This window comes from Pelophylax lessonae (assembly GCF_965119305.1).
Source record: "Pelophylax lessonae genome assembly, chromosome: 10".
Lineage (NCBI taxonomy): Eukaryota > Metazoa > Chordata > Amphibia > Anura > Ranidae > Pelophylax > Pelophylax lessonae.
The window spans coordinates 25,649,276-25,662,673 of record NC_138777.1 but is presented as its reverse complement, the minus strand read 5'-3'; the positions used below and the strand labels follow the sequence as shown (position 1 = coordinate 25,662,673).

The 13,398-nt window shown below is 43.7% G+C and overlaps 1 protein-coding gene across 1 annotated transcript in view; it reads right to left on the bottom strand.

Moving 5' to 3' along the window:
* Nucleotides 1-13,398, bottom strand: part of CD44 (CD44 molecule (IN blood group)) — a 117,871-nt gene that overhangs the window by 16,821 nt on the left and 87,652 nt on the right. The window contains exon 6 of the mRNA XM_082270156.1: nucleotides 6,741-6,875. Coding sequence (XP_082126282.1) covers nucleotides 6,741-6,875 — 135 coding nt within the window. The remainder of the gene's footprint in view (nucleotides 1-6,740; nucleotides 6,876-13,398) is intronic.

Here is a 13,398-nt window from a genome sequence, read left to right as displayed (position 1 = left end):
AACTTCAGCCTCTCATAAAAGTAACCACTAGCACAATTTATTATTTTTGCTATCTCTAGGGGGGGGGGGGGATCTTCCCACTGACAATGAAGAAGCGTACTTTCTATTGACCTTCACACTAATGTACCATGAGCTGTAGATATAGTAATTATTATCACGGGTTCCCTGAGACCATGATGTAATTTCAAGGGTTCCTCCATGTTGTAAAGCGTGAGAAAAGCTGGATTGTGGGTGGGATCCGCCTATTAATTGATGAGAATTAACCACTTGCCGACCGCCACCCGACCGGTACGTCACTAGCCTGGGAGCGAATAGGGGGCGAGCGCGCGCCGCCGGAGGCGCGCTCCCGCCCCAGCTCGTACCCGAAGAAGCCGGCCCATGTGACCGGTGGACCCGATGTCCGCCGGTCACTCGCGATCGTCGGGTAGAGAGGGAGAAAGGCAGGCGGCTAATGTAAACAAAGCCGCCTGTCATTCTCCCCTGTGTAAAAGCACAGATCACTCGGTCCTGCTATGTAGGACCGTTGATCTGTGCTGTTACACACAAAGCCACATCCAATCACAGTAAGAAACACGCCCCTAGGGACACACTTAACCCCTCCCTCTCCAATAAAGTTAACCCCTTCCATCCCAGTGTCATTTTTACAGTAACAGTGCATATGTATAGCACTGATTACTGTAGTAATGTCACTGGTACCCCCAAAAGTGTCAAAAATGTCAGTCAAGGGTCCTATCTGTCCACCGCAATGTCGCAGTACCGCAAAAAAAATCACAGATCGCCGCCATTACTCGTTAAAAAAAAAAAACAATAAAAATGACAAAAATCTTTCCCTTAGTTAGTAAACGCAATAACTTTTGCGCAAAGCAATCAAAATACGCTTTTTGCGATTTTTTTTTACCAAACATATGTAGCAGAAAACAAATTGGCCTAAAATGTTAAAAAATTTAGATTTTTACATTTTTTTTTGGGGGGGGGGGGGAATTTCATATAAAAAAATGTGGAAAATATTGTTATTTTTGCAAAATTGTCGTTCTTTTTTTGTTTATAGCGCATGATCAAAAAATTGCACAGGTGATCAAATGCCACCAAAAGAAAGCTCTGTTTGTGGGAAAAAAAGGACGTCAATTTCATTTGGGTACAGCGTCGCACGACCGCGCAATTGTCCGTTAAAATCATGCAGTGCCGAATCGCAAAATAGGCCATGGTCAGGAAGGGGGTAAAATCTTCCGGGGCTTAAGTGGTTAAATAATATTAGAAGACTGTAGGATAAAAAACAAATGGATCTTCTCACTAAAACTCCTTATAAAAAGTAGGTTGGAGGGTTCATTAAATGATTTTTAGGGATAAGTCTTTCATTTGAATTGAGTCACGCGTATTACCATGCAGTTTATTTTTTTATTTAGTGCCAATGGGATGAAAAGCTATTTCTTAGCAAATGACATTGAATGTCAGCATTCCAAGAACACAATAGGATCATTGTTAACAGTCCCAAACCTGCTGAGTTCTCTTACACCTTGATTTCACAGTTAAGGGCAAATCTGGAGTTGTCCCCCCATATAGTACGGAGAATTATCTGGGAAGGGATTAAACTTTGGTGCCAGTAAAACTGGTTTCATGTTCAGGTCTGATATGGTGGAGGGTGACTGGTAATCACATTAGCTCTTTCTCTCTGTCTCGGGGTGGCTGTCTCTTATCTCGGATCTCTATTTGACTTGAGAAGTAGAGCACAATGCATAATTCTTCCTGCAGCCGTTTCCCGCTGTTCAATGTATGTGGGCAGATTTCCCGTTTTAAGGAGGATTATGGAGAATGCTAGGAGGGGATTATATCAGTATGTATGAATGCGTGGGTGGCAGTCATTAATATTGGATCAACCTATGGGCTGTAATAAAGCCTAACTCCAGCCAGACGTATTTTTAGATAGAGTGCAGGACAGTTGGACCCTCTGTCAAATTGAATACTGTATCAGCTAAACAAAGGAATAAACTAGATAAAAAGAACAGTATACTATATATACTCGAGTATAAGCCGAGTTTTTCAGCAAATTTTTTTGTGCTGAAAACGTCCCCCTCGGCTTATACTCGAGTCAACAAAAAAAAAAAAAGTTCCCGGCCGCTCAGACGTGTTTAAGATTTAAAAATGGCGCAGCCCGGCGTATACATGTCACCGCTCATGCGCCGCCACCGCTCGGGACTAAGCGGCGGCGCGTGCGCAATGTTGTGTCGGCCCCGGCGGCGCCATTTTTAAAATGAAGGCGCCTCTGGAACAAGTAAGTGAAACACAGCCACTAGTATGCCCGCAACCCGCATCCTCTTGAACCATGCTTGCCACCCTGAATTCTCCTGTACATGCCAGCCACACTGCATTCTCCTGTACCATGCTTGCCACCCTGCATTCTCCTGTACCATGCCAGCCACCCTGCATTCTCCTGTACCATGCCAGCCACCCTGCATTCTCCTGTACCATGCCAGCCACCCTGCATTCTCCTGTACCATGCCAGCCACCCTGCATTCTCCTGTACCATGCCAGCCACCCTGCATTCTCCTGTACCATGCCAGCCACCCTGCATTCTCCTGTACCATGCCAGCCACCCTGCATTCTCCTGTACCATGCCTGCCACCCTGCATTCTCCTGTACCATGCCTGCCACCCTGCATTCTCCTGTACCATGCCTGCCACCCTGCATTCTCCTGTACCATGCCAGCCACCCTGCATTCTCCTGTACCATGCCTGCCACCCTGCATTCTCCTGTACCATGCCAGCCACCCTGCATTCTCCTGTACCATGCCAGCCACCCTGCATTCTCCTGTACCATGCCAGCCACCCTGAATTCTCCTGTACCATGCCGCCACCCTGCATTCTCCTGTACCATGCCTGCCACCCTGCATTCTCCTGTACCATGCCTGCCACCCTGCATTCTCACCCTAGGCTTATACTCGAGTCAATTATTTTTCCCATCTTTTTGTGGTAAAAGTAGGGGCCTCGGCTTATACTCGGGTCGGCTTATACTCGAGTATATACGGTAGATGCCTTTAGACTTTGGAGACGAAGAATTCTAAGAATAATGTAGACAACAAGAACAACAAACAAATGGGTCCTTCAACAAGTGAAGACCAACCTTTGTCTAAAAGCCGAGATGATAGACTGAGGCTGATTTATTTTGGACATAAATAAGGAGAAACAATCATTGGGACTAGAAAATTATAATTGGAAAAATTGAGGGGAACAGAAGAGCACGATGAACAATAAGGCGGCTAAATACAGATACAGAAAGTATGAACAAGCCTTTGCGAAGAAAGAAGATTCAATCATTCTGGAGAAAGCCCAGACGAAAAGACTTAAGATTTTTTTATTTTGAACATAAAATACGAGACGAAACAATCCATTAGAAAAGAAAATTTCAATTGGAAAAATTGAGAGGAACAGAGCAGAGAACAACGAGCAACAAGGTGACTGAACACTGTACATATACATAAAGTATGAATGGGCCGCTGAGAAGACTGAAGACCCAATCATTCTGGAGAAACACTATCCATGGGGTCACCAGGGGTCAAAATTCTCTCCTTCTGGGAGAACTCCTCGGCACTATACTCTCTTTGGAAAACCCATAACTTCACAGGTCCGCCCTCTATCCAATGTTTACCAATAAAACGAAATTTCTCTACACATAGTAAATACAATGTAGACAGTTAAAAATTCTATGTTCTCGGGCCACTTTATAACCTCCATATTGGAAAAAATGGAGTTTTGTTCTCCAGCGTCTACAAACTATAGGATATATTTATGAAATTTCTATTTATTTATTTATTTTTTCACTAGTAATGGTGGTGATCAGTGACTTATAGTGGCACTGCAATATTGCGGCGGACAAATCAGACACTAACTGACACTTTGTTGGGAACCAGTGACACTAATACAGTGATCATTGCTAAAAATATGCACTGTCACTCTACTAATGGACAAAGTGCAAAAAATCCACGTTAGATGTGAATATATGCAAACAAACATAATTAATAAACAGCTGCTAGCATGGGCCAATAGACAAACCACCCAAACAATCAATATACAGTAAAACCGCGGTTTACGAGTAATGCGGTTTACAAGCATTTTGAAAGACGAGCAAAGTTTTTCTTAAATGTTGCCTTGGTTTGCGAGCGCTGTCTTGATATACGAGCAATATCCAAGCAGTAGTTTTAATGTAAAAAAATAGAATGACACTCACAATGTTAAAGTGTTTGTTAACCCACACGGCTATGTTTCTTTAATCCTCTATGTTTCCCAATGCTAGCTGCTTCTGCCACTGTGTTTTATAAAAAAAAAATGCTGGCTTTACCCGATTTCAAAGTGTCGATCGGTCATCACGTGACCCGCTGCCCCTCTCCTCTCCCCGCCTGACAGCTGTAGTGGGCAGGGCCGAGATTCCCCCACTGGCGTCAGTCAGGAGGGGAGGAGGAGAAGAGGAGGAGAGAGCCGGCCAGTCACGTGACGGCCAAACGGTGCTCTGAAATTGGGTAGAGCCAGCATTTGTTTTATAAAACAGTGACAGGAGCAGCCAGCATTGGGAAACAAAGAGGATTATTTAAGATAATAAAAGGTTTTTCAGCATTAGAAGGGGGGGCAGGAACCTAACACAGGAGAAGAAAGCAAGGAGGGGAGGGGGGAGGAGGACAGAGGGTGACAATGCAAGGCTGCGGATGAGGGAGACACGTATGCTGACCACGGTGTCAGGGCTGAGCAGCCATGATATACCGTGGTCAGCATACAGGGGGGAGAGCAGAAACTGGCAGGATCAGCAAGGTTTTTTAGGTGATACGGGGGGGGGGCAAATTACACAGTACACTTTACACTGTATTTTGTATTGCCGTAATCATTTCTATATGAATAAATGGTTGTGGAACAAATCGTTTACATTTTTCCATATGGGGAAATTTGCTTTGATATAAGAGCACTTTGGATTACAAGCATGCTTCCGGAACGAATTATGCTCGCAAACCAAGGTATTACTGTACACTTAGTGCAGTGCTATTAAATAATGATAAAAGTGTAAACACAAGATAAATGTGACAATAATTTTCAATTAATCAGATGAAAGTCCATAAAAGTCCAGAAATAAATGAAGAAAAAATGAAGAGTAGATTCCAGTGTCACAGAGAGGAGCATATTCCACAGAGGGAAAAGCCACAAATAAAAGCATGCATAGGAGAGCCAGCTTCCCCAGACCCTTTGTGTGCAACACCAACGATATAAAGGATCGAAACTTACCAGAATGAATCGGCTTCCAATTTAATGGAAAAGCCAGATACACTGTAGGGAAATATCTTCCCAAAGAAAATCATGAATGTTTGGACCGCATAGCGTCATTACGTCACCTGGGTGGAACGCAAGACGGAAGTTAGCTCGCCCCTCTGCGAGGAGGACGCGCAGCCCGCACCGCTGACCACCAGGGATTTGATGTTTTAACTGCATTTGAACCAGATTTATGGGTAATAAACTATATGAACCTTAAAACTACTACACTATCTGGAGCCTTTTTTCCCTTTCCTTACCACATTTGGTCGTGTACCTCGGAGCCTATAGGAGCCGTTACCAGCCCATAGGACTAGAAAGAGGAAAACCAATCCAGCCCAGGGGGCTATTAAGCTTGAGTGGTTCTAATGCCATATGGCATATAGGACCCACAAGATCCGGTAAGTGATCCAATCTATTTACTCACACGAGGCAAGGAATCGATGATACGGCCAAACACGTCCGAGCACCTGCACCTTCGAATTCTTATTTGAAGACTCACATTTACTGAGGACTTTATTTATATTTGAGCACTACAGTCACTGTTTACTCTGGACTTTTTATACTCAATATATGTTTTTTCGTTTTTATCATGTATTATTAATTTTTATCCATTATTCACCAAGTCACTTATGCACACTATGGCACTTATTTGATTATTTATTGGAGGTTTTGATGATTTATCAATTTTATTTTTAATTGTTTACCTGATTTTATAACCATTATTCATATCACTATTTATTTATTGAATATTTATACTTACCACAGAGGTTGGCATGGATAGTGCTACCCATTAGCAAGCGCTGTATTTGGCCTTCTTATAAGACTATTCTTTTTCAATCTACCCTTTATCCTACAGCAGCTGCTTTTCCATCTATTTACTTTTAGGCACGTAGGTTATTTGTATACACAATTTATTATCCTTGGCGCGTGGAATATACTTTGTATATTTTTTACAAAACCATGAATGTGTTCTATCAGAATACCGCTACCTATCAGCTCCCAACTGTCTCTGATTTGGAGGGACTGTCCCTGATTTGGAACAAAGTCCCTCTGTCCCTCTTTCCTCCTCATTAGTCCCTCATTTTGGTCTGATCTATATAGTTGTATATAAAATGCACTATTTATCATTCAAAAAGTGTTTCCCAGTGCTGAACCTTTCATCCAGTTTTTAAATTGCTGCAATTGTAAATGTTTTAACCAATATAAAGGAATAGTATTGGTAAAAAAAAAAGAACTTGTGGGTTTACCTAATCCATTTTTTTTGTATAATTCTCCTTTAAGAGGGCGTGGCAGGGGGTTTGTCCTATGCCTACATACTTTTGCTAATAGGTGTCCCTCGTTCCCATCTCAAAACGTTGGGAGGTATGCATCCTATTACCGACATAAGCAAAAAGTAAAATTTCTACTAGCCAATCCAGTACCCTTGCAAGAGCTTCAATGATTTCATTTTACCTGGAATAGCTGCCCTTCTCCTGTGTTTGCTCTGAGTGGATCCTGATTTGTCACCAGAATCGAATTCATCAGTGGGAGGATTCATAATCTCAGTGTCATCATCTGGATGGTGGTCATCATTTGTTTCCGGGAACTCTGGGGAATAAGCACATGGAACATAAGAGTAAACAGGGTGCATGATGATGAATACATATCACTGCAAATTGTCAACATGAGTCTTCCTCAAAGCATTGGGGAGGACCCTACTTTTATTTAATTTGTTTAAATTCATAGTAAATACTACGGATCGATCGATTACGGCAAAGCCGATATATCGAGGGCTGATCTGCACTTTCCCCGATATATTGGAATCGGCCCCTGAGGTGACCGACATTGCTGATATTTCGGGAAATTGTAATGCCTGCAGGTAGAGGCATCACCCCGGTACCGATGTCCATAGCCGACGGTCGGCTGTCTTGTAATGACAACCGATGCGGCTGAGAAGCCGTTTACAAGGAGCGGGAGGGGACTTCCTGCCACCTTTGCGGCTTGCCCAGGTCTCCCAGTCCCACCGGGAGACCCGGGCAACCAGCCTGCACGGCCCCTGAAGACCCGATCAAAGCTGCATTCGGCTCGGATCGGGTCTCCATGTAAAAACCCGGAAGTAATGTCATGACATCACTTCCGGGTACTGGCGCCAAATTAGAAAAAAATAACAGCATTCAAAAACAGCCAAACTTGGCGTTTTGAATGCTTTTTAGTGCAGAGGAGGGGTTTGGGGTCTTTTAGACCCCCAGATCCCTCAACAAGAGTACCTGTCAAGAAAAAAAAAAAGAATACCGATATGCAATGGCCAAAATATTGGTATCGGCAACAAAAAACCGATATCGGTCGATCACTAGTAAATACTGTATAGATAATAGTAAGTCATAGGGACAGTCTATTAAGAAAATGCCATCTCAGACCCTAGTCCTCTTATATCTGACCTTTTATCTAAGAAATCTCCATCCTGCTCCCTGACATATGCCTGAATGCTTCCTGACTCTTGTGTGCAGTCTGAACATCTGATGTGCCAAGCATCAGCGCAATATACAGCGTATGTATCCTTCTAACGCTATATGTAATTATGTTTACCAATTTGATGGATGTCATCTGGGCCATTTTATCTGAATGTTATAAATCCCATTTCTTAAGTACGATAAATTCTGATCAGCTCCGGAAGGTTTTACCCCCTTAATGACCAGGCCATATTTTGCGACTCAACACTGCGTTTTTTTAATGGACAATTGCGCGGTCTTGCAACACTGTACCCAAATACAATTGATGTCCTTTTCCCCCCCACAAATAGAGCTTTCTTTTGGTGGTATTTGATCACCTTTGCGTTTTTTTTAGATCTTGTGCTATAAACATAAAAAGAGCAAAAATTTTGAAAATAAAAACACAATATTTTTATTTTCTGCTATAAAACATTCCCAATAAAAAAAAATTAAAAATCTATTTTTTTTTATCAGTTTAGGCCAATTTGTATCCTGCTACATATTTTTGGTAAAAAAAAAATCCCAAAAAGCGTATTTTAATTGGTTTGCACAAAAGTTATGGCGTTTACAAACTACGGGATAGATTTTTGGACTTTTTGTAAATTTTTTGTTTTTATTAGTAATGGCGGCGATCTGCGATTTTTAGCGGGACTGCGACATTGCGGTAGACAGATCGGACCCCTAACTGACATTTTGGACACTTTTTGGGGACCAGTGATCAGTGCTAAATAATATGCACTGTTAATGTACAAATGACACTGGCAGGGAAGGGGTTAATACTGGGGATGATCAAAGGGTTAAATGTATGTCTATTTGTGCTTACTAACTGTGGGGGGGGGGGGGGGCACTGTGACAGGCACACAGATTGCTGTTTCAGCTGAGACACACAATCTCACTGTGCCTGTGTGACAGGAGAGCCGCCTCCTTTGTTTACATAGGCAGGCGGCTCTTCTGTCAGATTCTGTGAAGATTGCGGGAGGCCTGCAGTGATCATGCCCGCTCCTCCCGCGGTCTGGCTCTGGCTGCATCCAATCCCAGCAGGAGCGGGGCTCTGGCAGCGTGCATGCGCCACAAGACCGGGTGCACATAATCACATAGATCTACATGATAATGTGCAGCCAGCGTGCCCCCTTTCAATGCAGAGAGACCAGCGTGCCCCCTTTCAATGCACAGTGACCCCCCTTTCAATGCACAGTGACCAGCGTGCCCCCTTTCAATGCACAGTGACCAGTGTGCCCCCTTCAAAACAGTGACCAGCGTGCCCCCTTCAAAACAGTGACCAGCGTACATGCCCCCTTTCAATGCAGTGACCAGCGTACATGCCCCTTTCAATGCAGAGACCAGCGTGCGGCTGAGCCCCCTTCAATGCAGTGTGCCGCCCCCCCCCCCAGACCAGTGCACTTACCTGGAGCCCTGGAGCAATGGCCAATGGCATGGGGTTTGCCTTGCGGCCAATCGGACGCGCTCCCTGATTGGCCAGGAGGAGGATCCGTGTGACAATAGCGAATTTTCATTCACTATTGTCACACAATGGGTGGGCTCGGGATGCACTGCTCTGCGCCCCGGGTCCACCCTTTGCATCGCCCTATTAGAGCCTCTGGCTCTAATCAGGTGATGCCAAAAAAAAAAATCCCCATTGAACTCCATGCGTCCGACGCTCCTGCATGTAGATTAGGGGGCCGGACGCATGGTTAGGGGGGGCGGTGCCCCTGCGCCCCCAACGAACTGGCCGCCACTGGAATAAATACTGATGGTGTCGGTAGAGCAGTGGATGGTGTCTTAAGGGCAGAGATTGGTGTCAGTAGGGCAGTAGATGTTGTCAGTAGGTTTTATTTTTAATATTTTTTTTTTACAATTTTACTTTTTTTACTTGGTGAAATGTCAGGGGTCTAAACAAGGGGAATATGCGCCACACGGGGGTCCTAGGGTGTTCCCTGTCCACCATCAGACTGATTTGAAACGTCAACTTGTGTGCCGGAGGTGTAGATAGTTTGATTACAATTAGTGAAGATTTTGGAATAAAAGCTATAGATGGGCTATCATCTCTGACGTGCTTCTAAAAATATTTTCTGCCTGGCTCTAAAGCTTTCCAAGTCACTTCATTTCAAATATAACAGTTTTTTCAGGCTTTGCCCACCATGCACATGTATGCAGCGGCTGGACGGGTGGGTCTTAATGCCAACCCACCGCATTTATACAACCCACTCTTCTTTGCTGAGCACATTTCCAGCACAATTACCAAGTTGTCATGGACAGCTCCAGGTCATTTACTATCTGAAGCTTTCAATCATGTGACCACTATGATGGCCAAGCACAATAGTCACATCATTGGGAAGCCCGGTTCCAAGTCTCACCATTACAACCCTCTTAATGGGCTGCCAAGTGATGGCGGCAAGAAGCTAAGAAAACCTTAGCAACTGTTCTGGTACAATAGTTTTTATTGTAGTAAGCACAATACCAAAACAGCCAATCACCCACAATCAAACAAATCATAATGACATGGGCAAAAATGTGATCAGCTAGGTATTTTTAGAAATACAAGACATCCCCTGAGTGACTGAAGGGTACAAGCCGCAGGTCCACATATGTCGCCTATGGATAAGTAAAGATAAGAGAGGGTAAATGCATAAATTGCGACCTAGCGGTGTTAGATGCAGATCCATAGAAATGTCCTAGGTCCACAGACATAGGGTCGTGCCATGGAAAGGTGAGATTAAGGGCAATCTTATGCCCAATCTTAGTTAGCAAAAAAAAGGAGGGGGGAGGAGAAGGGAGAGGGGGGAAATGAGGGGTCTTGCAGGCTGGGGAAATGTATGTAAAGACAATTAAGAGAGACCTAGGCTGTTTGGATGCAGGGTGGGGAGAGCATAAGATCAGCAGGGTGACCATACTATGAGAAATTTAGACTAAGAATCAAGTAGTATGCTAATCATTTTTCATGAGGTTGGTCAAAATGTCATTCGCCGTGGCATTTGGAAGAGAGATCTTCTTCCAGGCTTAGGCAATCACCCGTTTAGCGGCTATTAACAGGTAAGTCACCAATTATTGTTGGTAGGAGAACAAATGCAATAGGGCCACTTTACCATCCTTGCGAATGAGAATGTGAAAAAAGGAGCCCAAACACCCTGGACCAGAACCTCGTTAGATGAGGCAACCCCTGAAGCACCTATCATAATAGGGTGGGTTTGAGCTCGCTATCTGGGCCGGGACACAATACCAATCAAAGGGGATTATAATCAGCACAATCCAAAAAACAATTCAATACCATTTTAAGAGAACTTTATATGCAGCTTCCAGGGTAGCTGTGTTGAAGAAGCATTGGCAATGGAGGACAAGGCTTTGCTCCACTCCACTGGATCTCCAATGGAGATCGCCAGGTCACGCTCCCTCTACAACTTGTAAGACGCTGCTGCAGGAGGTTCTATAGCGTTAAGGGAAGAATAGATTCTCAAGATGGTGAGAGGGAAACTGGAAGAGTAAAGGCAGATGTATTAAAGAACAGTTTTTTGAGAAGGGAAAGAGAAGTTGAGTCATAGCGAAGACACCCAATGGTGCAGTTGGGGGTAGCAAAAAAATTACACGGGTGGCACCCTATGGGTTTTCTGGAAAGAGAGCCAGGAAGGAAGAGTGTGGGACGATAAGGAAGTGGCGGCCCTCAGTGAACCCATGGGTTGACCACCAAGAGAAAGAACCCAGTTGGTCAAAGCCTGGTGGAAATAAAGGGTTGTTTATTTATCATGCATATCTTTTATATTTTGTTAGTGTTTAAAATATCTACATACAAACACTGAATTTGTACTGGTGCTTAGTAATAACACAAACTTACACTCCACTACAGTAGTACTCATTGCAATATTCCAACTTTGCACTGGTGTTCAGTGCCAACCTTTAAATTTACATGAGTTCTCAAGAAAAAAAAAAAAATGGTGGTGAGCAGTGACAGTGTCTAATGAAGTGTAGGGTGCCATGCCTTTTACTTGCACCACCTTGGGCATCACCACCTAACAGCCACTGGCCACTTGCTAGAACTCACGGGCTGGGGACGATGTAATTCTTCACATCCACATACTATACTCAATATCTGTTGATCTGTAGCCCCGCCCTGTCAGCGCTGGCATAATGGCTTTCTAGCTCCCAAAGTGGTTTGGAACCTCTAGCGGTAACTGCAGAGGAAAGATGAAGCCATTGTTTTGCAGATATAAGTCTGCTGCAATGGTGGCAAAGGCTTTGGGGACCTCTTGTGGCTGGAATTATAGGGTTTTGTGGAACCCTGGTTGAGAAACCCAGTCTAATTTCTCCACCATTTCATTACAGCACAGGTCATTTCTACAGGCAACGATAAATAGCTGATTTCAAATAGGGAAACAAGCTTTGCAAAGTCCTCAGGTGTCTCATGATAGTTAAGCCTCGTACACATGCATCGATAGTTGGCCGTTTTTCGGCTTGTTAGTATGATGCTTTTCGACTGACTGCGACTTTTCGGCCGAACAAAATCTGGTGTGCAGGCTATAAAATTTTTGTTGGCCGTCAACAGGACGCCCGATTTTCCGTCAGTCAGTACAGATTTCGGCAGACAAAAATCAGATGAGCAAGACTGGGCATGCTCAGAGAAGAAAAAACACACGGAAAGTTAACCAGCACATGACATCGCTTCTGCAGTTGGTTTTTGTTGGCCGAGAAAATTTGTGTGCAGTCTAGAGCACATTTCAACCAACACAACAACACTGGACAAAAGACGACCGATCGGTCAGCCGATAATCGTTGCGTGTGTACGAGCCATTAATCACCTGCAGGGTTGGATTAAGAGCAACTGATGCCCAACAATGGTGCCCTCCTTGGGGACTCTATTGTTTAACTGACAATAAATGATGACTCAATGAGTGCTGATAGTGAAATACAAGTAGGGAAATTTAAGAATCTTCTTCAGCATCTTCTAGGCCAGCCCAAGGCAAGGCCTCACAACTGTAATGTAACTGTGTGGCTAGGTGGTTTGGAGAATGGGATCTAAATAAAGTAGGCCACAGGGGTCACATTTTATTAAGTATACATCTATTGTGGGGGGGGGGGGGGAGTGGGATCAGTTAGCTTAGGGCAAAGAGGCTTTAAAGGCCTAGTACCCTTTAAGGGTAAGATAACTAGGCTGGTGCCCCTTCTCTTGGTTCCATAAGCACACGCTTATTATGCTTAATGGTTAATCCAGCCCAAATCAACTGGGAGTTGGGTGTTCACAGCCAACTTTTGTGAAAATGTTTCAGCACTTCCTAGAGAACTAATTTAGGCCAAAACATGAGAATGACCTTGTGGTTATAAAACAGTGAAGAAATCCATCTATTGACCTATAAAAAAAAGCTTCATTTTGGCCTGTTTTCATTGCAATTGTTCAAAATAGCATTGCATAAAACAATAAATAAAAGGTCAATTCAAAATCGATATTTCAGTTTTTGGTGGGCATTTAAGCCCTGAATCACCTATCAGCTTCCTATACTGTATATCTTTTAGACTCCAATGATGGTCCTAATCTCTAATAAGGAGAATCAAGTTGCTAAATCTAATTTCTGAGAGGCTTGGCTTGTATTTATTGTCTTATCACGTGCAAGAAAAGCAAGAATAGGTACCCATACCAAGAAACAACAACAGAACAA